The following is a 26,308-nucleotide window of genomic DNA, read 5'->3' as shown; positions in this document are numbered from 1 at the left end:
GTGTATTACCTTGTAGATCTGGTCGCTTGCTAACTTGATCTACCGATGTCTTGTTCACAAATGCATAGATGCAATACCTAGAACGCTCGGCTCGTACCGGATTCCAACCCGGCGAGCGTCCTAGTTTAACATCTTCTCGGCTTTCTCTGGTAGCATCCCCGCGTGCTTGGTCGGGTTGTACCACTGGCGGATCCAGTTGTAGAACTCCTCCATTGGGCACTTGCCCATGTCGTGGAGTTCCCCGCACCCGCGGCACACAAAGAGGCAGTGATCTGCCGGGTGGCCTCTCTTGCCGCACTTCTGGCAAGTCAAGCGCCTCCAGCATCCAAGTTCCGTGTGCTTCCGGGATCCGCAGTGCGAGCAGCGACTGCGATCGGATCCGTCGGCATGGACTCTGGATCTGTGGTCACGAGGCACTTGATCTGCTGAGCGGCGTTCCAGTTGGCCCCGATCTAGGGTGTGCGGCACTTCCTCGGCTTGTGGAGGTGGTTCACCGCCCCCAGCCATGTAGATCCGGCGGTAATCGTCCCCGTCCGAGTCAGATCCGTCTGAACTTGAGTCGGATCCGGAGTCGGGGGCCTGGATCTGGACCGCTCGCACATGTTTCGCTGGGACTGCCGGTGCAGGCGTCGCTGAGGCCTTCTGCCGGTATTTGCTGGATCCAAATGCAGACTTCTTCATCCGGTTCTTCGCTCGATCCAGCGCGCGCAGGACTTCTTCGAGCTCGTCTGCATCTGGAAGTCGTAGCAGCGTCAGCCGATCGGCCAGATCCTGATCTCCCAAGGTTTCAATGAAGTGATCCACATGTTCGCGCTTCTCTTTGGGTCCACCATCCTTGATCTTGAGTCTTGCACGTAGTCCAGCGACATTCAGCCGGTGCAGGTACTCCAGCGCAGACTCATCAGATCGCTTGCGAGCATGGTAATACTGGCGGGCTACCGAGATCCCGAACCCACAGTACTGGATCTGGAAGCTGCGGAGCAGCTCCGACCACTTGTTGCGTGTGGATCGGGGTAGCTGCCGGTACCAGTTCCTCGCTGATCCGGATAACAGATCCGCGAAGGTCAAGCACTTTTCTCCGTCGGATGCTTGATCGCGTAGGAACGCCGACTTCACCTTGCCGACCCAAGCTCTCGCGCGATCTTCGTCTTGGTCTTTACCAGAGAACTCCTTGAGATCCGAGATTGCCGAGATCCGGACGCGTTGAATCATGGTGGATCCGGTGGATCCGGCTGTGATTGTGGCGACAGCGGCGCGGCTCGCTGTCGGGAAGTCGAGTTCGTCGGGATCGTACTCCCAATGAGAGTGATCTGGATCCGGCGACTCGGTGGACTCCATGTCGACGTCCTGTGATCCAGGGTTCTGGATCGCTTGGGGTGCCGGCGTCTGTTGCTCCCTCAGGAAGCGGCTCATCGCGGCTTGGAAGTAGGACTCCAGCCTGCCAGTCGATTCGTCGGAGCCGGGTCCGGTCGCCGTGGTGGCTTGATCTGCCTGCTTGGCCGCCTGCTTCCTGGATCCAGATCGGGAGTGACCTGGGCGTTGGGCCTTGGATCGAGCTTGGAGCATCGATGCGCCAGACGGTCCGAGCGACATACGTCGTGGTTCCGATGAAGTGTCGGATCCAGCTTCCGCGGCAGACACGAAGGGCGATGACGTCCGGCAGCTTGTCGAGTCGGCCTTGGTGGATGCTGATCCGGGATCTGGGACCATCGGCAACGATGTCGCCGGGACCTCACCCACCAAGACCCTCAGCTTGTCGAAGAGGCCGTGAGTCGAGGCTTGGATCTGGTCCAGATCCAGATCGAAGAGATCGTTTGGATCAAACTGTCCCGCCACAAGTCCGGTCTCCTTCAGCAGATGCATCAGGTTCTTCGCCGCGACCAGCTTGCTGTCAGCCGTCGCGGGAGCTGCGATGGGGCCTTGAAGGTGTCCGATCTGCTTCAGATCCAGGATCCGCATCACTGGATCTTGGACGATGAAGTCACGCAGCTCCGCACGGCGGAACGCGAACTCCAGAGCGGCTTCCGACCATCCGGATCCGGGATCCTTGGGGTCTTCTTCGTCCAGATCCGGGGCCTTCATCTTCCTCCGCGCCGCCGATGTCTTCGGCTGGTCGTGATCGAGCGGCTTGGGCAGTGGAGGGGTGTAGGGAAGTTGCTCACGTTTGAGCTTGACCGGTGAATCAGCAAATGTATACCGATTTGTGCCAGCCTTGGTTTGTTTTGTTGGTGGATCTAGACTCACGTCTAGATCCACCGGGGTCCCCGAAGGGACCTGGGGAGGAGGTTGAGGTTTGTCTTCCAGATCCGGATCCGGATCTGCCTCTCTTCCGTCGACAGAGGTCCTCCCAGCACTCTGTCGATCCGTGGATCTTGCTTCATTCAGCGGCGTCGTCGTCGATCCCAACTCCGATGACGCCTGGTCCCCTTGTTCCATCCTCACTTGAACTTCTTCTTGGGACTCACGGTGAAATCCCGAGTCACCAGAAGATCCGGGCACGCGCACCATTGTGGTGTAGCGGGATCAGCAAAATCTGCGAGATTGCTAGATCCAACTTCCCAACAGCGCCCGGACACCGACTAACGGAGGGGTACTCCGATGATCCGTGATCAGTGCTGAACTCCTCACCTTGTGTACCCGTCGGTAGGGCTGGATCTTGCTCCTCTGGTAACTTCTGAAGAGTCCAAGTGTTGAAGTAGGAACGTCTTGGCGAGACGCGGGGATCTGGTGGAGCAGCGCGGAAATCTTCACTCTGCTCGCGGTTCTTGGTCCAGATCAAGTGATTCCCGACTTGGATCTGGCGGCCTGGATCTGGATCCGGCCGAGTGGTTGCCTTGTGGTGTGTTGTAGGCCCTTGTTGCGAGTTGGTAGGTCGCCCTTTGTCGTACTTGCCGCTTCCTATAGCGGGATCAGGGTAGTTGAGAGTCTTGGATCACCCGGCCAAGTAGTTAACTCCGGGTGATCTGGGATCTGCACTTGTAGGGAGTTCACTAGGAAGGTTGATCTGGCCAATATATTATCCAGATTATTCAACCAACACTAGATCTGCTACCCAGTACCTTGCTGCTTCTTGGTGGGCCAATGTCGATCCCGATTCCAGGCGAAGGCGAAGGTACTTGCGTTGTCCAAGGCAAATTAGACTCTTTGGGGGGTGAGGGCCGCTTGCTGGCGTTTGGTAGTCTTGGGGTGCGTGTGGAGCCAAATCCAATATCCACAGCGTACGTCGAGCGGGGCCAATATGCGTTTCCCCGCTGCGAGTAGACCACTTGAGCACTTCCAGGCAAATTCGACTCTGATTTATGGTTATGTCCAATCCTATCCCAAAATCCCATCACCCAATCCGAACTATCTTCCCATCTGTACCTGCCGGCTCTACGGACCACCTCTACCTTCACTGCATCGTCGCTTGTTCCCTCCGTTGAGTTGTAGCCGCCAGATCACCCACTGAGTCCCAGATCCGCCAGATCCCCAGATCCCCAGATCACCAGATCACCAGATCACCAAATCCCCAGATCCAGATCCGCTGATCTCCGAAGTGCCTTGATCTGGGTCGGTCTGCGTTGATCTGGGGTCCCTGTGCTGTTGCAACCTCCTTTCCTCGCTTTCCTCGTCTTAGCCGTCTACCAGAGGTTTGGATCCGCCCGGGCGTACGAGATCCGGATCCAGATCCACATGGATACATGTGATCTGGATCCACCTCTCCCAAATCCGCTTGATTCACGCTGATCCTCGCTGATCTTGAGTCCTTGGGTCGTCGCAAACTCTTTTCTCCACTTCGCTTGCCATTGCCACCTCTCAGAGGCCCAGATCCGCATGGGTGCATGTGATCTGGATCTGGATCCACATGGGTACATGTGATCCGGATCCCACCGTCCCTGATCTGGGTTAACTTGTCTTGATCTGGGGTCCTTCGGCTGGCGTAAGCTCCATCCACCGCTTAGCGTATCCTAGTCATCCCTCAGAAGCTCAGATCCGCCTGGGTACAGGTGACCCGGATCTGGATCCACATGGGTACATGTGATCTGGATCCAACTACTTCCGATAGTACGGATCTGGCCCTCTGCCGTATGTAGACGTCTTCTGTGTCATCTTGTAGTATTTCCAGTAGTCTCCCTTTGACGCCACACACATCTGACAGCCTCGATCCACCCACATCACCAGATCCCCTCGATCTGGTTTCTCGGGTGTCACTTCCGCGGTATAGTGACTCCGTCAAGATCCATCTTTTTGCCGATTGCTCCCAATCACCCCTTTCCCGGAATTCGCTTCTCCACACTGGCGCAGGCGCCTTCTCCTCCAGGTAATCGTCGTAGTCTTCATCCATTTCTTCGTCCTTGGCGTCGGATCCAGTCATCGAGTCGTCGAAGCTGACGGTCCGCTCAGCAATCGGGTCGAGGTGCGGCGTGATCAGGGCCGCAGTCGAGTCGTCGCCACGCGTTCCGCCAGTCTTCATTGGAGGTGCTGGTACCGCTGAACGTGATCCTTTCGCCATCTTCTTCTTTCTTTGTCTTTTTTCTTCTTCTTTTTTCTTGTTCTTGTTCTTCTTGTTCTTGGTTGCTCGTAACGTCGATCGACCTGCAGTAGCACGAAACACAAAAGGTCACACCAATCCCGGGTCGCGGCACCAGTTGTCGTGTAGGAACACGCGCGAATTTATATATTGGCACACTTTCCCCACCAACAACACCCACCAAGTCACCGAAGACTCAATGGGCTTGTTAGGGTTAGAACCTGAAGGCCCAGGGACTTTCCCTTGCACCGGGTTGATGTTTCCTCTGTGCACCGAGCTTCCGCTAGTCGATCGACGGAAGACTCAGCGTCACTAGCCACGAACAAAGGCTAGCACGCTCTCACACACAAAATATACGTCGCAGGCCCTCAGAAGGAAGGGTCCCGACCTTTTACGGCGTGATACGAGGGTGCCGGAGCTATACTCCGGCGGGAAGAAATAAATGGAGTGCGCTCTCGCTCCTCCATTTCCTGGCGACGACTCGTCGCTACCAATACAACGACCACTAACTCTTGGCCCTGCCAGGGATGAACACACGCTACACTAGATGTGCCCACCGACAGTCATAATCCTACCCACCAGGTTTACCTTGAGCTGCAGGTCGTTCACTGCAGGCACCGGTGTCGCCCTTGCGTGGTTGGGAGGAAAAGCTGTTCTGTTATTGTTGCCCGAAGGCTTATCTTGTCTTCTCTTAAGTTTCCTATCGATCAATACAACTATCAAGTATAAACGCGTCCGTTTTGGACCGCCAGTTGTAACTCACGACTCTTCGGCGCTTTCTCTGCGACGTGGCGGCGTTACCGACGACTCAAACGGCAGCTGAAACGCCACCGACGACTGGGGACAGGCGCCGACGACTCATAAGTTCGGATCTTGCCAGTAGGTTCGCACCGTACTTAGCGAGCTGTAACCGCCCGCGCTTGACTTGGGACCGTCGACGAGTCATCGTCACCGCCTAATTTAGGCCAATCAGCGATCGGGGAGTTTGGTCCAATGACTGGCGATGGGTTGTGACTTGCCAGTTGGCGCCGGCGCCTCGAGTCTTCTACGCACCCTGTCTCGGCTGCATTTCTCGACACCACAACAGCAGTTTCTGCGTAGCCCGGCCGACGTGATAACACGTCGGCCACCACATTCAATCTTCCGGGTTTGTATTCGACCCGGAAGTTATACTCCGCAAAGAATGAGGGCCATATCGCCATTCTTTGTGATATGTGTGGTGACTTCAATGCAGTGCGCAGTGATGCATGGTTCGTGTAGATCACAAATGGTCTACTTCCAAGCAAATACACTCGGAACTTTGCGAGTGCATACTTCATGGCTAGGAGTTCCTTGTCATGCACCGGATAGTTGCGCTCAGCTGGCTTCAGCTGACGCGATTGGTAGTAGACGACACGATCACGGCCCTCGTGATCGTGCTGCATCAACGCGCATCCGATCGCGAAATCGGATGCGTCACACACTACGTGAAATGGGCGATCTTGGTCAGCCACTGCCAAGATCGGCGCCTCAGTCAAGCCCCGCTTGACTGCATCGAATGCCTTTTGGCAATCGGGTGTCCAATTCCACACAGCTTCTTCTTAAGAAGCTGCGACAGCGGGCGGATCTTGCCCGCATAGTCCTCCACGTACTTGCACAAGTACGTGGCCAAGCCAAGGAACTGCCTCAGTTCCTTGACACTTGAAGGCGTTGGCCATTCATTGATCACTCTGACTTTTTCCGGGTCAGGGCGAACACCATTCTTCCCTACGAGACACCCGAGGACGGGTATCTCGCTCGCCCCGAAGATACACTTCTTCAGGTTCGCGTAGAGCTTATGCTTTCGCATAAGCTCAAGTAGCTGCCGGAGATGCACCCTGTGCATCTCTACGTCGGTCTTCCCGTCCACAGCCCGGCTGTGGATGAATACATCATCGAAGTAGCTCGGTGCGAAGTCGCGCACCGAGCGCAACAAGTGCGTCACGACTTGTTGAAGGTCGCAGGGGCGTTCTTAAGCCCCTGTGGCATTACTAGCCATTCCGAGAGCATGCCGCTTGGCGTGCTCACTGCCGTGAGAGGGATGTCGCTCTCACGCATTAGGATCTGATAGAATCCATCTCGTAAGTCGAGAGCACTGTAAACGGTGCTCCCGGCCATCGAATCGACGATGACATCTTTTCGTGGTATCGGCGTCTGTGCCGGTACCGTCGCATCGTTCAGCTTGTTGTAGGCATGAATGATGCGCCATCCGCCCTGTGGCTTTTTGACACAGAACGTCGGAGCACTGTGCGGGGACTTCGATTCCCGCACTTGTCCAGCTTTGCGACGACTTTCAAAGAAGTCATCGATCGCCTCCACTTGATCTCGCGGCAGTGGCCACTGCCGCGTAACACAATACTTCGTGCCCGGCACGAGATCAATCTCGTGCTGAATGCCCTTATCCTGCGGAAGCTCCGCAGGAATCTCTTCCGGGAGTACGTCTTTGTACTCCCTCAATAATTCGTAATAGGGACTCGACTTCAGCGAGTCCCAGCCTTGTTCCTCGAAGCGTTCTCGCTTCGTCTTCGCACTGAGAGTGTCTTCACTCTCAGTGGTACTTCCCAGGAAGAGCTGCCTCAGCTCTTCGCTCTCGCTCTCCGTTCTTTCGCTGTTCGAAAGAACGCAGACCTGCTCGATGCATCCATCGTGCAAGTCGCGTGTGAAGCGCTTCCAGCTCATGGCTGGAAGCGACGCCAACTCCGACGCCGTCGTCGGAGGATTAGCGAGTCCCATTTCACGATACTGGAATCCAGTATCGGTGCGCGTCAAGACGCTTAGCGTCTCGACATCCGGCGTCACCTCCGCAGTCTGCCCAGCAGACTGTTCTTGTTGCGTCTCGGTCCCGGACCGAGACTTGCGCAGCGTTCTCCGCATGCGCCGTCTTCTTGTTGTGCGGAGCCCGGCTCCGCACAGTTGTTCTTCTGGTCCAGGCCTGGCCGTGGACAGTTGTTCGCCGGCGGACCCTGTCTGCGGGCGCGCGCGGTATCAAGCCCGGCTTGACCGCATTTTCCTTCGTGCAGCCCGGCTGCACGGTAGTGTGTCCTTTCGCCGGCAGACCCTGTCTGCGGGCGCGCGATATCAAGCCCGGCTTGATCGCATGGCGCTTCGTCGTGCAGCCCGGCTGTACGACAGCATGCAAATTGCGTCCGTGCGGTACGTTTGCAACCGTCCGCAACTGTTTGCAGCGTCAACCCCCGGAGTCGACACGCCTTTGTCACCTCGACGCCATTCATTGGCGGAGCCCCTCATGACCGAGGGGGTGTCGGCTCCCGGAGCCGACGCGTCGTCGACCTAACCTTTTCGGGTCAGGGACTGTCCCTTACACGCTTGAACGTGGGTATTGGTTCTCGGAACCAGTACATCTTTTTCTTCTGACGTCGGCAGCGTTGCCGACGTTGGTCTCACTAGTGCGCATCCTCGCGCACTTCCTGGGCATTCCGGGACAGCGGCATTAAACGCTGTCTCGACTGGCCAGTCGCGCGCACCTGCTGGTGCGTGCGCTGCGGTAACAGGGCCATCGCTCTCTGTTCCGCTGTCGCGACCGAAGCGCACGAGCGTGCGCTTCTTCCAGTCTATCACCGGATCATGCCGTGCAAGCCACGGCATGCCCATAACAACGTCGAACTTATCGTCCAGGTCCAGGACGATAAAGTGTTCGACAAACACCCGTTGTTTTGTACGAGAAGCGCACGTTTACGACGCGCTTCTCGGTCTTCACGATGGCACCTGTTGCCAGTCGCACTTCCAAAAGACTTCGACGTACGTTTACCTCCTCGAAGTCAAGTCTCGGCAGGCTTCTTAGTCGAACAAAGTTGTTCGACGCGCCTGAATCTACCAAAGCTCGAAGAGAGTCACTCGCTCTCTTCAAGTAAACTTTCAAGATGACTAGGTTCGGCCTGTCAGCTTGCTTCTTGCAGCGAGAGCTAGTCTCACTGGGGGCTGCAGTCCTCAGTGTCGCGTGTCCGATGTCGGCACGCGTGACGGCATGACCAGTAGGGCGCCCCGCGCCTACTGGATGTTCGCGTTTTTTTGTTGGTCCGCGGCGATGCCTAGCATCGCCACGACGGTCACCCCCAGGGGGCATGGGAGCTGTGCACTCCCGTGACTGATCCTTCCGCAACGGAAGCATCGCACGTTGCCTCCCTGCTGCTGGTAACCAGCAGTTGTTGCGTTCGAGAGGTCCATTGGCTCCGGACCTCCCGTCCTCACTACCGGGCGCGGTAGCGGCCTCGGCACATTTGCATGGAGTTTAGCCTGCCGCAGGCTAAACTCTTCTTGCATGGCAAGGGTGATTGCAGCTTCGAGAGTACTCGGGTACTCTCGGAAGAGATAGGTCTTCACGGGCCCATCTCTAAGTCCCTTCATGAACGTGACGACCTTAGTCGCCTCGTCAATTGGATTAGTCACGATATTTGAGACCAAGTATCGTGCACGCTGTGCGTAAGCATGAACGTCATGCTTACCCTGCTGAAGGTCGAGGAACTCCGCCCTCGACCGGAACTCGTTTTGCGGGGGGTCAAACGCTTGTCTGGGCTCCTCTTTGAATACTTCGTACGTGCTGAAGCACGTAGGATCGGAGAGTCGGCGCCCATACGCCCAACTCCTTGCGCGTCCGCCAAGGCAGGACATGGCGAACGCGACCTTCGACAGCGGGTCGACGATGCGTCGAGCCGCTATGGCTGTGTCGAGCTCGACAAGCCATCGGAGGAGAGGCTCGCCCTCTCTTCCCACGTAATTGCTTACGCTCAATTTCAATGATTGAGCTCGTGGTGTCGTCCCTGACGACGCCGTCACTGAGGAAGCAGCATCACGCTGCTCCTTCATGATGAACCCCATGTTGCTCCGTCGGCGATAGCGTACGCAGCATCGTAGCTATCGCCGCTTCTCCAATGACTGTTGGCAGTCGTTGGAGGGCTTCCCACTCTGGGTCAGACAGGTGGGGGCAGTCAGCGCGTGCAACATGCGTTGCAGGCGTGTTGGAGCTCTCCATGGGCACCTCCGTGCTCATGTGGTTCTCGACTCCGCGTTCGTACACCTCGTACGAACGTCAAGCAGTCGGTCGTTGGACGGACTACAAAGTGCTACTGAGGAAGCGTAAGTACTGAGTAATAACTTGAGTTAATTATACTTGAGTACACAAGTATAATATAAATCAAATAAAGACTTCAAGTGACTTAGACTAGGTAAAATGAGAACTGTATTGTTTGTAAATTGATCTTCCTCCTAAATCTGCTAAAACTGTTTATCATGTATGAAAGGGGTTGGCAGCGGCTGGCTGTCAGAGCTCTGCCAATATGCACGTCTCTAATTGGTAGAAAGATGCTGCTTTCTACCAATAGGATCTGTGGGTAGGTGTGGACCACTCCTTGTGGTGGCCCACTTCAATGTATCCATTGGTGTGACTTACACCAAGGTGAGGAAGTGTCAAAAACTTTTAACAGACATCCTATCTGTTAAAATCACAAGTGGCTTGTAGCCACTTGTGCGTGTAACCCCGTTACACACGCAACATGCCTCGCGTGAGCCTAGCTGAAGCATCTGTCGCCGACATCGTCGCCGAACTGCATGGACGGGACACGCGAGACACTCGGAGCGAGCTGCAGCAACACCGCCACGGATATAATGGCGACAGCAACAGCGAAGATGGAAGTGAACATGACAGCGACGACTCACAGCGTTGCAGCGAAGGCTGAGGTGATAGATGGAAGCGACCACTACCTTGCGGCAGCCAACGACAACGAACGCCGAGTTGCCGCTGAAGGCACGTACGCCCGGTCGGACAACCGACAACCCAGGGGTGACTCAGCGGGCCGCAGCCAAGGCCGGGACAATCGGTTCCAGAACCGCGGTTACCGCGACGAGAAACCTCGCCAGTATGGGCCGTGCACAGCCTGCGGAGGCCTCTATCACTCAGCGCACTACTGCCGACGTCGGTGCAAGCTGTGCAAACAAGTGCACGATGCCGGAAAATGTGAAGTATTCCAAGAAATCACCAAGATCGTCAAGTCCAAGGTGGACAAGAAATACCTCACACCCGAGCTCCAAGAACTACTGTTTTCGGAGCATTTAAACTAGGCAGCCCGCCAACTACAACTGGGTTGGTCCCAATCGGGCTGCCACAGTTTGGCGAGCCCACAATTGAAGCAGAGTGCATCTTTGCATGGGCAGGTGCGAATGGACGAAGACTGAGCAAGATAACGACATGAAAACGACGGAACTAGAAAAGAAGAGAGGCGACTGCCTCGGTTGAGGTGTATGGTGTGAAGAGGACAATAAGGAAGAGGTTGGAGATACCGCCGAAGACTGGCTGACAAGCGCAGTGCAAGAAGACTCGCGCCGACGACTCGCTCCGGAAGTACGACTCTTAGCCGGAGAACGGATGGGATGGTGGTCGGCGCAGAAATTTGACAAGCGCGCAAGGATGTGGACACTGGTGAACGGAGCCGTGGACGACTCGCGCACGAGGATATTGCTGGACACTGGGCAAACGTCAGTGTCATCTCGGAGAAACTTGCCAAACGACTGAAACTCCGCGAAGTAGTGGGGCATGGACGTTGCATGGATGTACAAGGGATCACCAAGGGCAAGGTGATGACGACTCGCCGAGCGAAGGTGAAAGTCACCCTTGGATGGGAACGCGTTTATATTTTTGAAGTCTGGATAATGGATCACTGCGCCGGGGTAGAGGTGGTGCTTGGCACCGACTTTATGATCCCGACCGGTATCCGACTGGACCTCCTAAACGCGACGGCCAAGCTTCCCGACAAGGTAATGATCCCGCTGATCAAGCCTTAAAACATGATGGACGAGGCCGAAGGAAGCCACGTCGCGTACGGTCCGCCGGAACCAATGCAAATACCGGGCCACGAATGGGACGAGTTCAAGCTACAGCGGCGACAACCCCGAGCCGACGACTCACATGCCGTGGATTCGCCGAACGGAGACGTTTAACCCGACTGTCACCAAGTTCTACAGGGGACGTCCGGTCAGGATTCGACTGATCAACGCCACGGATCGGCTGGCGATCTGCCCTGTGCACCTCCCGGTGATAGTCTGGGTTCCGATGGGGTCGCTACCGGAGACTGAAGGCTACGTGCGGCTGGATTCCGCAAAGTACAAGGAGTGGCAGGTGCTCGCATACGCTGCCGCACGGGACAAGACACTACTCAAGTGGGAGGCTGAACTCTACCAACAATGGCTGGCCAGGCAGCCTCCAGCGGTGGAACGAGTGAGTTACCCGACGCCCAAAGGTATCCTGCAGCGACCAGACGAAGACTCGGCCGAGAAACCACCCGTCAACAGTGAACGTGACAGTGCCGACGACTCGTCGGTGACGGGTGACTCAGAATGGATAACGGAGGAATATCACCGACGACTCGACGCTACTGCCGGCGACTCGACGGGGGTGACGACGACTGACGATGAAGCCATGACTCCAGAAGCAGCTGGACCAGGACTGGAGACTACTGAGTCGACGGTGCGCCGCGACGAAGACCAAGGACTAGAGTGCAGTCCGAAGAGGCATCCACCGATGACTCAGACTGCATCCAGCCGAGACGCCGGAGACATCTCAACGATCCTCGACCAGACGTTCATAGCAGTAATGCGTGTACTGGCCACGGAAGGTACCGTCGACAGAAGCGACGAGACGACTGAATACCCAGCAGCGGACATCGAACTGGAGGACTACGCGCATGAATTAACATTCCTCCCCGATTTATCGGAAACAGTGTCGACAACACTCGACAACTCGGCCGCGAACGTCAAGAATCCCGAGTTGTCGGCAGACCAGCAAGGGAAGCTAATTGAAGTACCCCGACGCCATGAAAATATCATGGTTGCAAGCGGGAATGCAGTCCCACCACAAGCATATGGCGTTGTCTGCGACATAGACGTGCAGGGGCACGCGCCGATCAAACAACGGGCCCGACGGATCCTATTCAAGCATCTCAAGAAATTGTACGAACTACTCAAGGGACTGCTCAAGGCAGGGCTCATCGCGTTCTCGGACAGCCCGTGGGCCTCGCCAATCGTCATTGTCCTCAAGAAGAATGGCCAAGACATCCGCCTCTGCATCGACTACAAGATGGTCAACGCGGTAACGGCAATCCTGGAGTACGCCATGCCGCTCGTCGACGACTTGCTCACGGACCTGGAGACTTACCTTTGGTTCAGCTGGCTCGACGCGGCCAGCGGATTCTGGGCCATCCTGATGACTCTACGTGCGCGCAAGATTTCGGCGTTTGTGTGTCCTCTGGGGCACTTCGAGTGGCTACGAATGCCTTTCGGCCTCAAGAATGCGCCGATGATCTACCAACGGATGATAGACAACGAGCTATGGGGATCTGTGCAACCGAAGGGCAGCTGGAACGCCTTTGCAGCAAAGATGAAGGCCGCCGAAGACTCGGCAGAGCACTGCCGACGACTCGAGTCGTCACCTCGCCTACCAGGCACTACAGCGACGACTCGAACCAAGTTAGCAGTCGCCCGCGATGACTCGGAGACGACTGAGCCCATTACTTGGCTCGTTAACAGCCCAGAGGCCGATATGTTTACGACCAACGAAGCCGACGAGTCGTCGCTGGTGCCTGTGTTCGACCGGCGATCCTTCGTGGACGATATCTGTTTCGGTGACGAAGACTTCGACATTTGTTTGGCGACGCTGGATCGGCTCCTCAGTCGTTTTGAAGAGTGCCGGATCAGCGTCAGCTTTACCAAGAGTATTTTCGTGCAAGGACGCGTCGACTTCCTGTCCCATGAAGTGTCAAAAGACGGTATTCAGCCCGACCCGAAGAAGCTGGACGCGATCACTAAGCTTTCTTTCCCACGAACGAAGAAGGGAATGCAGTCTTTCCTAGGTGCGCTGAATTATTACAGCCGCTTCATCCAAGACTTCGCTGTCTAGGCGCGACGCTGTACCAGCTGAAGGAAGACGATTTCGCACCGGAAGGTGACCTCACAGTTGCCCGCCGGAGTTTCCGAGCTCTCCAAGACAAGGTTGCGGCAGCGCCGATACTCCGTCACTTCGACCCCACCAAGGAAGTGCACATCATGCTGTTCGCAAATGAGTGGGCATTGAGCTCCACGCTGCTACAGCTGCATGATGACAAGTTGCACCCTGTTCGCTTTTGCGGACGTGTATTGAAGGATGCCGAGATGAACTATCATGCGGCGGAGAAAGAGGTGCTAGCACTGTTGCTACTACTGAAGACTTGCTACACCCAGTTGGCGGGACGGACAATACGAGTCTACACTCGCTTCTCCACATTGGAGTGGATTACCAAGTCGAAGTCACTCTTTGGGAGAGCAGTACAATTGCGGTATTGCTCTCCCCGTGGCAGCTGATCGTCCAACGAGTCAAGGAGAAGGACTGTGCCTTCACCCAGTTGCTCCAGGCGACGGTGACCAACTTCGTGGATCTCGATGGCTCATTGAAACTGGTTGCCCCGCCGACTAAAGGCTCACCGACGACCTCCTCTATGATTACCTACGGCGGAAACGAAGTGAACAGCACCTGCAGATGGTCAAGTCGCCGACGAAGACTAGGTGGTTATGAGTCACCGCCATGGTGACCTGTACTTGGGGCAACGCAGCCCAAGACCACAGACGAAAACAGCTACTGCGGCATTATCTTTCGCATTAAAAATTAAAACGCTACCAAGACGGACAGCTAACTCAACGACAACTCGGAAGCGAGATTGGAAATGAAAGCCAAATGGATAGAAGACGCTGCCGACGACTCGCTCGAACCCGACTTCAACTCACTCAGGATCGGAGGCAACAGCTGCCCGAGCCAATACACCAAGCAGACTCGAGTCGTCGGAACCACCAGCAGCATCCGAAGCTTGTCCTCCCGGAACAGACGCAGCATTCGGCGAAACCTCAGACGCAGCAGGAACACGAGCATCACCAAACTCGGCCACCCATTCTGAGCTCAATTCACCCGGTTGCAGCGACGAACTTGGAACGACTCGACGACCAACCTCGGCGCGCGAAGAACCAGCCGGGAGAAAGAGCGGAGCCGACGGGTTGCACGGGACGAACGTGGTGTTGTAGGGGTGCTGTTCCGGCACATCGATCCACAAGGCTCCGCAGAGTCCAGGGCCGCGACCTCATTCAACCAGTCGACAGTCTTGGGCTCCCAAGGCAAGTACTCCAGAGAATACCCGGGCATGGTCGGCTCGAGCATGAACTCGGGCTTCACCTCCGAGAAGCCAGGATCCTGGCTGCTGCCCCACTTCCAGATGTACGGGACCACCTTGGCGCGGAGACGGTCGCTACGTTTGTTGCGCTCGACCACGTACCTCGACCAGGCAGCCTTCAAAGCATCCAAGTCCTTCCTCGTCCGAGTCTTCCGCGCGGCAGTCCAATCCATCATATCCAAGTCAGCAGCAACTGCGGAGAACGTGGTCTCCACGGCCTTCGGAAAGATCCAGTGATCGCGCTTCCAAAGCGAGAAACCAAGGTCGGCGTCGTCCGAGTCGCCACTCCCACGGAAATTGCTCCAATATCCCATGTAGTGGGTCTAACTTGACTCACTACTTTAGCTTACACGTTGCGCAACGTGTATGAGGAAGCGTAAGTACTTAGTAATTACTTAGGTTAATTATATTTGAATACACAAATATAAGTTAAGTAAGATAGGATTCCAAGTGACTTAGATTAGGTAAAATGAGAACTGTATTTGTTTGTAAATTGATCTTCCTCCTAGAACTGCTAAAACTGTTTATCATCTATGAAAGGGGTTGGCAGCGGCTGGCTGTCAGAGCCCCGCTAATATGCATGTCTCTGATTGGTAGAAAGATGCTGCTTTCTACCAATAGGATCTTTGGGTATGTGTGGACCACTCACTGTGGTGGCCCACTTCAATGTATCCATTGGTGTGTCTTACACCAAGGTGAGGAAGTATCTAAAACTTTTAACAGATAACCTATCTGTTAAATTCACAAGTGGCTTGTAGCCACTTGTGCGTGTAACCCCGTTACATCCCATCACTCAAGTCATATACGAAGCCCGTTGGGACACCTTGGAGTCGGGATTAAACTTTGAAGTGTCAAAAAGACACGCTTGAGACGGGAGTCGCCGGCGAAGCTTCTGCCACGGATGATCGGGGTTCTTGTAATCCGCGAATGCCGCGATGCCTTCAGGACTAGAAATAATTCGGAGATCCCGAGGCACCGGTGCAGGCAACCGAGCATTCAGCATCTGGGTCCAGCACTTGAGAGTCCCAGGACGCGTGAAAGGCGGCTCGATGTAAGGCACAGCCCACCTGGCTACTTGCTTGGAGAATCGGACGAGAGGCTGCTGACCACGCACCGGCGAAGGCACCGCAAGAGGACGCTGGGAGCTTGGATCCGACCCAGGGGTGGACGACAAAGTCGCGACGACTCGACTGCTCCCGGAAGACGCAGGCTGGCGTGGAACGGAAGGGCGACGACGCTGACGACGGTGACTCGTTTGGGTCTTCGGTGGAGCAGGAAGCGCCTTCTTAGGCTCTACACCAACACCCTGGACAGCTCCCGACGACTCAGAATCCGGAAACCCCAGGAGAGAAGAGGATTCAGGAACGACTTTCGGCAACTCAATAACAGATCCAACAACCAAGTTCTCTGCCTTCGAACCAGTGTCTGGAAACCACTCGAGAGAAGCGCCAGAGTCGACGTGAACTTGCTCGGAAGGAGGAGAAAGAGTGCTTGACGAGACGACATCTTTATCCGACGACTCCACCACACGATAAGACTTGCGCGAAGGTATAACAGGCGAGCTGTCCGACGAAGACTTGGCAGCGCCCCCGGAGAAAACGGCGCGAGCTGGCGGACCGGCAGAAGGCTGAGAACGGGCCCATCGCCCCTTGGGTTTCCGCTTCGACTTGCCCGTGGACGATGAAGCTCCGGAAGCACTTGAAGCCGGCACCGTCGACTTGGACGGGGATCCTGCAGCCGCAGGAGCACGTCCGGAAGACTCGACAACCTCCACCTCCGCTTCCAAGTGCTCACCATCTTGAACAGTAGTCCGGACACCGCCAGGAGCTGCCACTGAAGACTCACGGCTACCACCTCGACGAGAAGAAGATGAACGAGATCCACGAGTAGCAGAAGCTGAGCCTTCGGCGGGGTGGCGAGGTCTCTTGCCCGGACGACTGGCGGAAGGACTGCGGCGGCTTGACGAAGAGCGAAGACGCTTCTGTGACACCGAACGGGAAATGGAGCTTGACCGACCACGCGGATGTCGGGAATCGGCCTCCTCTGGCAAAAAGCGCTTGCGAGAACGACCAACTTGCGCGGCGCGCGAAACACGGTCTGTCTCGACGTTAGCAGCGCGAGTTCCAGGCGTGGCCTTATTCGCTTCAGCCGACCGCTCCTCTGACGACAACTCAACGTGAGAATCCGATTCCAGGAAAGCAGCATGAGCCAAGTCAACAGCAATGGCGTCCTCGGTGCGTGACGGATCGGCATTAGCCAGCATGTCCTTGAAGACTCGCCGAGTCTCGTGGCTAATGTCCAGCAGGTTCCAGTTCAACTCGCCAGTCGACAAACCTGTAAGACATGAGTCATCGCCCAGAATCAGAACACAAACCAGCACATGCAGCAACTCAACAACCAGTACGAACCTTCGGAGATCAGCACAAGGACGTCTGGGTCCATGTCCTCAAACTTGACGTGCGCCCGAAGAGTCCGGTTGGCGCGCGTTAGCCGCTTCACCTGCTCTTGAAGGTCTTCATTTCGGCGCTGAAGGCGAGTCGACGACGAGTCATCGCCGGCATCCAAGCGAGCCAGAAGATCATGAAGACGCTTGCTTTGTGTGGTCGACGACGCCACGGCAGCCTTAAACGCCGTCTGCTCGCAAGTGAGCTGGAGAGCCAGACGCTTGCACTCGTCGTCAGCAGCTCTCACGCGGTTCTCCAAGCGGGCGGCCGTCTCGGTGTGCGCATCCACGGCTCCACGAAGACGCTCCATCTCCTGGAGGTGGTGAGCCTCCAAGACCCCCAAACGCTTGACCTCCTTCTTGGAGTGCTCGAGCTCCGCGCGCGCTTGCTTGAGGAACACCATGGTGTTCTCGTGCTTGAACGATTCCTTCATCGCTGAGTTTTCGGCTGCAGCACGCGCAGCTTCAGCGGAATGCAACTGGCCTCGCATCACAGCCAAGTCCAAGTTGATGTCATCGTGGACTCCCATGCTGGACTGAGCCGCCACCACCACGTCTTCCAGCGAGCGAGCGGCAGCCAAGCGAGAGTCCACGTGGCGGTCTCCACGGATGTTGGGGCCCTGGTGCAGGGTGACATTAAGACGACCGATGAGATCCAGCCGAGGTCCCAACACCGCGATCACGCGCTCCGACGCCTCAGCACTGACCTCCATGACGATTTGTTCGAGGTCCTCACGCGACACCGTGATCAGCACTCGAAGTAGGATGCCGAACAACTAGCTGCGATGGCTGGGGCGCAACCGAGTCACCGGCAGCATTACCAACGGGCACATCAACCAGAGAAGTGTCGTGCAAGACAAGAGACGAAGATAACAACCCCGACGGTAAGCGACAGCAGCTCAAGATCAAGGTGCAAGTCAACGGGACGTACCGAAGGAGCAGCAGGAGAGGTGACCAGTGACGTGGACGACTCAGCGGAAACTCCCAGCGAAGCTTGGCTTGGAGTATCGCCGCCAGCGAGTGAACCCAGCCCCGGAGAGGACAGGACAACCTGGGAAGCAGACGCACAAAGCCGCCAGGCGTCGGCACTTCGCGTGAAGCTGACAGAAGGCGAGAAGACGGCAGGAAACTCACCGTGATCGAGCTGGCCGTGGACTCAGCAACGCTCTCATCCTCGGACACCGCCGACGGCGAGGCAGTGGGAATAGCAAGTGGGCTGCCAACGCCAAGCGCGCTTCCTCGACCAGGCGAAGGCTGACAAAGATACCAGGATCCTGGTCAGCAGTGAAGAAAACGGGCGGACAAAAGAAGACGGCTTACCTGGAGCGAAGATCGGGACACACCAAGAGCCCTGAGCGCCGAGTTAACGGCGGATTGGGCAGCGCATGAACCAACCATGGCGCACGAGTACCCCGACGCTCACCATCACGCGGCTCGAGTCGCGGTGGGGGCAGTTGTGGTATCGGGAAATGAAAGCCGAAGCCAAAACCCAAAGGTGCGACAAGGGGCGAAGAAGACTCGAGGCGCCGGCGCAAATTGGCAAGTCACAACCCATCGCCAGTCATTGGACCAAACTCCCCGATTGCTGATTGGCCTAAATAGGCCGGTGACGATGACTCGTCGACGGTCCCAAGTCAAGCGTGGGCGGTTGCAGCTCGCTAAGTACGGTGCAAACCTACTGGCAAGATCCGAACTTATGAGTCGTCGGCGCCTGTCCCCAGTCGTCGGTGGCGTTTCAGCGGCCGTTTGAGTCGTCGGTAACGCCGCCACATCGCAGAGAAAGCGCCGAAGAGTCGTGAGTTACAACTGGCGGTCCAAAAACGGACGCGTTTATACTTGATATTTGTATTGATCGATAGGAAACTTAAGAGAAGACAAGATAAGCCTTCGGGCAACAATAACAGAACAGCTTTTCCTCCCAACCACGCAAGGGCGACACCGGTGCCTGCAGTGAACGACCTGCAGCTCAAGGTAAACCTGGTGGGTAGGATTATGACTGTCGGTGGGCACATCTAGTGTAGCGTGTGTTCATCCCTGGCAGGGCCAAGAGTTAGTGGTCGTTGTATTGGTAGCGACGAGTCGTCGCCAGGAAATGGAGGAGCGAGAGCGCACTCCATTTATTTCTTCCCGCCGGAGTATAGCTCCGGCACCCTCGTATCACGCCGTAAAAGGCCGGGACCCTTCCTTCTGAGGGCCTGCGACGTATATTTTGTGTGTGAGAGCGTGCTAGCCTTTGTTCGTGGCTAGTGACGCTGAGTCTTCCGTCGATCGACTAGCGGAAGCTTGGTGCACAAAGGAAACATCAACCCGGTGCAAGGGAAAGTCCCTGGGCCTTCAGATTCTAACCCTAACAAGCCCATTGAGTCTTCGGTGACTTGGTGGGTGTTGTTGGTGGGGAAAGTGTGCAATATATAAATTAGCGCGTGTTCCTTACACGACAGATCGGCGAAATGGAGACCAAGTCACCAGTCAAGATCTACGAGGACAACCAAGGCTCCATCGCATTGGCCAAGAACCCGGAGTTCCACAAGCGCACCAAGCACATCGACATTCGCTACCACTTCGTGCGAGAGAAGGTAGAAGACGGCCAAGTGGTGTTGGAGTACTGTTCGACGAAGGACATGCTGGCGGACTTGATGACCAAGCCGATCACCGCTGTGCAGTTCGGCTTCTTACGGAGCAAGCTCGGTGTCCAAGGCGCAACAATGGTCGAGTCGAGTGGGAGTGTTGTCAAGAAGGCGTCTCGACCTACTGCGGTGTACCGGTAGATACCGGTACGACCTTCATTCGGCGGTACTTCAAAAATTCCCGTGATTATGTGGAGGTGATTACGGGACAGGTGTTTACGCCACGGTGTCGCGTGGGTACAAGATTGTAGATACAAGATGGGCATCGACGTGGCAGCTGCTGATTGGCTCAAGCGACTCAGTATCCAGTAAGGAATCCAGTAGTGTGTATCCAGACGAGAATCCAGTAGGCTTAGAGGTAGCAAGGAGTTAGCGAACTAAGGACCTCAATTCAATCACTTTGCATTCCGACATCAAGTGCTCATACGACCTTTGCTTTTCATCAAGTGTCCCGGATCTATACTACTGTAGTGGGCTCGCTACTACGACTTACACGTGCGCGAACGTGCATGAGGAAGTGTAAGGATAGCTTTAACTTGAATTAATTACTCTTGAATCAACAAGTATGATTTAAATCAAATTAAAGCACTTGACCAAGTAGCGGTTTTAGGTTAAAAGCGAATTGTATCGTTTCTAAATTGATCTTCCTCCTCCTCTTCGCTATATGGTTCCCACGATCGAGTGAAATCTATTATTAATATCATCTACCAACGACTGGTTGACATAGTCCGTCGACTTGTACGTCGTTGATTGGTAGAAAAGTGCTGGTTTCTACCAATAGGTTCCTTGTGCGTGGACCACTCATCATAGTGGACCACTTCAAATGTAGCCACATTGGTGTAAGTTGAGGGAGCAACTATCTTCTAGGCTTTTTGGCTAAGATCAAGTGTAGATGAGGGAGTAACTAACCTTCTAACAGACATCGTGTTAGGGCCACAAGTGAGTGACTGTAGCCACTTGTCCGTCTAACCCCGTTTAAATGGACATTATGAACCATTGTGCAAATGTATTAATAGTACAGTCGCACCTTCAAAGTACGACCCAATTGGTTCGGCTACTTCATTTAGAACGTTTTAGATAAATAATAGACTGCATTATATTCCCTTGGCTGTCTGCTGTAGTGACGTCTGACGTGAAGCATTTCCTCGCCTTTTGCGTATTCTTAAAAAAACGCTAAAATAGGCATCCCATATACTAGGCGAACTTCTCGTTCTCGTTGCCGATGTCAGCATCGTCACGGATACTGTTTTTGCAGTCTCTTCAGGTTGTCCACAATTTTCAAAAGCATTCCACAACGCCCTCCGCAGTTTTATTACCATAATCAACCTTTGTAGTGACAGGATGGTAGAAATCACAGCACTAATACCGATTGCCCCAATTCAGAATCACTACTCGTGCGGCCGAGGATGTTGAACGAGGAAGGTGGTTGGTTGAGAAAGGCTCAAGGAACCCTAGATTACAACGTCTATTTAGAGAGTTGATGCACCACTCTTACTGGGGGTGAGGCTGGCCGTACGACGCAGGGAACTGCCCGCTCGCGGCAGAGCTGTGTGCCAGAACCGGTTTGCAATATGAAGAATTCCTAGTCAGATAGGGAACGCATGGTCAGTTAGAGGAGGTGTGACTGTAACATGAGGTTGATCGACTACAATAGAAATTGGCAAGACAAAGCCAGGCATTGCATTTTTATCGAAAAACTGCAAACAGATCCTATTTTTTCTACATTATTGTCAGCGCCTTGACATATCGAGACGCGCGGGGGTGATGCTGGGCAGGCGCAAAAGGTGTCCGTAGAAAAATGAAATACCCTCGTAGCTATCAACATCATCCTATCCCACCCTTCGTGTGGGATACTTAACGCTAAATTTCAAATTTACTTTGCAAATTGTTCAAACGGCGTCATAAGCCATACACGTTTCAAGTCAAATGTTACCGGTAATCGCAAATTGAACCGAATGTTTTTAGACTAAAAATATCTGAATTTCTGGGATTAATCCAATTACAATCTTGGCACGTCCCTCAATCTTTAAAAATCGGCATTGTTTAGCGTTTTACAAATTCGAAGGTTTCCTAAATATTTGGAATTCGTCTGGTTAGTAAAATAATATTTTGACGAGGCATGAGCGAGCCACAGGAGCCTGTCGCGCTGGAGCCGACACCAAGCGAGCCGACGTCGGTGGACGGCGTGGCGGCGGACGACATTGCGCCGACTTCTCTGCTCCCGCGCCTCCGCAAGAAAGGCTACAAGTTCTCCTGTACGCATGTGCCCAGGCCTGGCGGTGGCGGATGGCTGGCTGGCTGTTTGGCTGAGTATTAACTAACGATCGTGCTGCGCAGCCTACGCCAGGGAGGACCACGGAAATGCCCTCTACTGTGTCACGTTCTGCGACGTCCTGCCCATCTACGAGCGCATGTTCGCAGTGGCAGGCGGCAACCGAGTACGCGCCGCACGCCCCCCCCCCCCCCCCCCCCCCCCCCCCCCCCCCCCCCGTGTCTCCCTCCCGTGCTGACTGCCTGGCTTGTCTGTCTCTGTAGTTGACCGTGTACGAGTGTCTGGAGAATGGCGGACTCGATGTGATCCAAGTGTACTGCGACGGCGACCAGGAGGAGCAGTACTTCACAGCTGCGTGGACCGTGGACGTGCTCACAGGTTCGCCGCTGCTAGCGGCCGCAGGCTTCCGCGGCCACATCAAGGTGATCAACTGCATCACGCAGTCGGTGGTGATCGTGTTGTCTGGTCACGGAAACTCGGTGAACGAGCTCAAGTTCCACCCAGTTGACCCGAGCCTGCTGTTCTCTGCTGGCAAGGACGAGTCGATTCGCCTGTGGAACTCGCTCACTGGTGTGTGCGTGGCGATTTTCGCTGGCCACGTGGGCCACCGTGACGACGTGCTCAGTCTGGACGTCCATCTCAAGGGTTCGTGTTTTGTATCTGCGGGCATGGACAACACGGTCAAGATCTGGGACCTTGAGGACGAGGTCGTCCAGACGGCGATCAAGAAGTCATACATAGAGCCACGCCCGAAAGACCGTCCGTTCGACACCAAGTTCATCCAGTTCCCCGCATTCTGCACCAGTAAAGTGCACGCTGACTACGTGGACTGCGTGCGCATGGTGGGCGATCTGATCTTGTCCAAGTCGACCGGCAACAAGGTGATCTTCTGGAAGCCGAACCCGTCGCGAGGCAAAGACGCCGTGACGGTGCTGCGCGAGTACCACTACAAGGACGCGGATTTGTGGTTCATGAAGTTCGGGCTCGACTCGCAGCTGGAGGTCATGGCAGTGGGCAACAAGAAGGGCGTCGTGAGCGTCTTCGACCTGGACGCCGAGGTGGATCGCTCGGCCTGCAAGCTGACCCACAACAGCTGCAAGAGCACGGTGCGCCAAGTGTGTTTCAGCAAGAGCGGCCGCACCATCATCACGTGTTCGGATGACGCGACGGTGTGGCGCTGGGACCTGCCCTAGTGCGGCCCCAGAGTACACGTAGGAGAGCAGTTGGTCCGCCCTTTATTGAAGTCGATCATCCTTGCATTCATTCTGTTGAGTCCTGGGGTTTGAAGGGAAGAGTACCGTGCCGACCCGACTATTTCCACATACAAACCGCCAGTTTAAACTTTCAAACGAAAGTCAGAGACGAAGCACATGGGCACCAAGCGCAGGAAGGGAGGCGAGCTGCCCTCGGGCGGCGGCGGCGGCGTCTCGAGCCTCACGTACGCGGCCGCAGAGCGCCCGCCGCCGGCGAAGGTGCCGAGGACCGCAGCCGCCAGCGCGCCGCCGTCGGTCGCCCGGCGCTTCGGCTTCAAGGGGCCGTCGATCACGCAGCTCCCGACTGCGGCGAGCAAGAGCAAGCCCTCGCCGCCTCTGGGGGAGGCGCAGGCAGCCGCAGTGGAGAGCGCTGCGCCCGTGGAGCTGGACGTCCACGTGCTGGACAAGTTCAACGAGAGCTTCACGCCGGAGACGTTGGCGACGCTCGAGCAGCTGCTGGCGTTCCGGCCCAAGACCAACAAGTTCGCGGTCAAGGCCAGGAAGGAGGAGCAGATCGCGTACATCAAGCAGCTCAAGGCCGGCGTGCGCGACGTCGTGGCCAAGGTGCGGGAGGCCTGGGCGAGAGTCCATTGAGGGCGAGTGGGGCGTGGGATGGTGCTCATGGGTGCGTGTTGCGTGTTGCGTGTGTGTCTGTGTGGGCTGGACAGGTCCAAGAGTTCGGCAAAGTGTCCGCAACGATGGACGACAGACTCGCGGCGGAGAAGGCGACGCTGGAGAGGAGGCTGGCTGTGCTGCAGCAGGCGGCGAGAAGCAAAGACCAGTCGGAGGCGGAGTTGAGGCGCCTCAAGGAACAGAACGACGTTATCCAGAGAAGCGTCACGCGGATCCGCGCCTCCGAGCAGGAAGTTGCGCGCAGCAACGCCGTCCTTCGAGACAACGCGGCGAAGCGCGAAATCCAGCTTGAAGAAGCGAAGAAAGAGAATGAGCAGCTGAAGCTGGAGTTAAAGGCCCACGAGGCGCGCTTGGAGGACGAATCTCGACGCTTTGAGGAGAAGAAACACGAACTGGAGCACTTTTATGAGAAGAAGGGCCTCGATGAGGACAAGCGCATGCACGCTGAGTTGGAAAAGTTACAGGAGCAGGTCAGCAAGACTCGGGAAGAGCTTGCCTCAGTGCACAAAGAGCTTGACAACTACAAGGACAAGGCCATTGAAGCTGCAAGCAGCCTGAATGACGAGCGCGAGCGGCGCACCAATTCTGAGATGGAGAAGTGTACACTTGAGGCCAAGAACCAGTCTCTGGAAGCTCGTGTGGACAGTGCGACAAGCGAGGTGGCCGAGCTGAAGGATAAGCTAAAGCACAAGGATGAAGAAGTCTCTAATCTTGTCAAAAGTTTGACTGAGATTCAGAAATTTAATGCCACTGCAAGCACGAAGGTTGAAGCTGACAAAAAGGAACTGGCTGATAAGGTCGAACGTCTTCAAACAACCATTCGCAATCTCGAGCGCCAAGAATCATCCAGTTCAACCACCGTTCGGGATCTTCAGAAGCAATTAGAGGTACTTGATGCTACTTTGCATGATGCTTATTGCCTTGCTAACTCACTAATCTGCAGGCGGAAATCAAATCCCGAAAGGGGGCGAAACAGAGTGAGCAGGAAATTCGTACTCAGATGAAACAGTTAGAAAGCGAGTTGCAAGACAATATGCGGAAGGTTGGAGTTGAGGGAGGTGTGCGCCAAATGCTCGAGGATCAAGTCCGTGAGCTTCGGACGGAGCACGTTGCAGTGAACGCTCAAATGGAAGCAGTGAAGTCAGAAATGAAGCGGCTTCAGTCTGCAAACGTTGATTCCAGAGAACAGCACAACAAACAAATTGACAGTCTGGAAGAGAAATTCCAACAAGAGCGCGAGAGTTTCAGGTGTCAAATCGACAAGCTGCAAGAGGAGAAAGTAAGTTTAGAAAGCGAAGTGGAGACCCTGCGGACGCGAGCCTCTTCAGTCCGCGACGGAGATATTGAGGAGCTTTGTAAAGTGAAGCGGGAAGCAGATATTCTGCGCCGACGTCTCAGTGAGCTGACTAGCCAGGGTGCACAATCCATTGCTCAAAAGGATAGAATGATCTCGGAATTGCAAGCGAAGGTTAAACAGGGCGACAAACTGAGAAGAGCGATGCACAACACCATTCAGGTAAGACTGATGCTGTTGTACTCTGAAAAGTGAGATCGTGATTTAACTTGGTGTATTCGTTCTTAGGAGCTGCGCGGAAACGTTCGAGTCTTTGCCAGAACTCGTCCATTCCTGCCGTCGGACCACTGCGACCCGAATACAACTGTGCCAGTGATTTCGTGCGACTTTGACGGTGAAAGCCTCAAGCTGCGTCGATCTGGCAAAAATCCGTCGGAGCCGGATACGTTCGCTTTCACGTTCGATAAAGTGTTTGCTCCGTCTGCAGGCCAAGACACGGTGTTCGAGCAAGTATCTGAGTTCGTTCAGTCTTCTTTGGATGGATACCACGTTTGTTTGTTTTCTTACGGCCAGACTGGCTCCGGCAAAACGCACACGGTAAGACGCCTGATATTAGATTATGATGCTGACACTTAGGCGTGCTGACGGTGTGGTGCGAATTATTCCTTTGACAGATGCAAGGTAGCGGCAACGGCCAGATGCGTGGAATCATCCCAAGGGCAATTGAGATGATTCTTCAGGAATGTGAAACCTTAAAGCAACAGGGCTGGAGCTACGTCACAAAAGTGTCCTTCTTGGAAATTTACAACGAAACCCTGAAGGACTTGTTAGCCACGAAGCACAGCGGTGACGAGAAACTTGGCATTAAGAAAGACGCGAGGGGTGGTGTATACGTGCCGGGGCTTACCTTGGTGGATGTCACTGCCACGGAACAAGTCGAAACGCTCATGGAGCGAGCAAGCAGGGCACGAAGTGTGGCCTGTACGGACATGAATGCACAGTCGTCGCGTTCCCACAGCGTGTTTACATTGCATTTGCAGGGTGTGAACGATAGGG

At 55.3% G+C, this 26,308-nt stretch overlaps 3 protein-coding genes across 3 annotated transcripts; 2 read left to right on the top strand and 1 right to left on the bottom strand.

The window, feature by feature from the left end:
• Window positions 1-120: 120 nt before the first annotated feature.
• Window positions 121-2,508, bottom strand: IUM83_11286 (Eukaryotic/viral aspartic protease, active site; the record flags this gene model as incomplete). The annotated part of the gene is made up of 1 exon (XM_067935835.1): window positions 121-2,508. The coding sequence occupies one exon, from the start codon at window positions 2,506-2,508 to the stop codon at window positions 121-123; it is 2,388 nt and encodes a 795-aa protein (XP_067784919.1).
• Window positions 2,509-21,919: 19,411 nt separating this feature from the next.
• Window positions 21,920-23,265, top strand: IUM83_11285 (putative DNA topoisomerase; the record flags this gene model as incomplete). Its single annotated transcript, XM_067935834.1, has 3 exons — window positions 21,920-22,055; window positions 22,138-22,238; window positions 22,336-23,265. The coding sequence occupies 3 exons, from the start codon at window positions 21,920-21,922 to the stop codon at window positions 23,263-23,265; spliced, it is 1,167 nt and encodes a 388-aa protein (XP_067784922.1).
• A 177-nt stretch (window positions 23,266-23,442) lies between these two features.
• On the top strand, window positions 23,443-26,306 carry IUM83_11284 (kinesin-like protein; the record flags this gene model as incomplete). Its single annotated transcript, XM_067935833.1, has 6 exons — window positions 23,443-23,889; window positions 23,994-24,845; window positions 24,902-25,474; window positions 25,541-25,849; window positions 25,927-26,233; window positions 26,293-26,306. 6 exons carry the CDS (start codon window positions 23,443-23,445, stop codon window positions 26,304-26,306), a joined length of 2,502 nt encoding a protein of 833 aa, XP_067784921.1.
• Between the last annotated feature and the right edge of the window lie 2 nt (window positions 26,307-26,308).

This window comes from Phytophthora cinnamomi, assembly GCF_018691715.1.
Source record: "Phytophthora cinnamomi strain GKB4 chromosome Unknown Contig83, whole genome shotgun sequence".
NCBI classification, from domain to species: Eukaryota; Oomycota; class Peronosporomycetes; order Peronosporales; family Peronosporaceae; genus Phytophthora; species Phytophthora cinnamomi.
The sequence above is the reverse complement of the archived record's forward strand: the minus strand, read 5'-3'. Positions and strand labels throughout refer to the sequence as shown.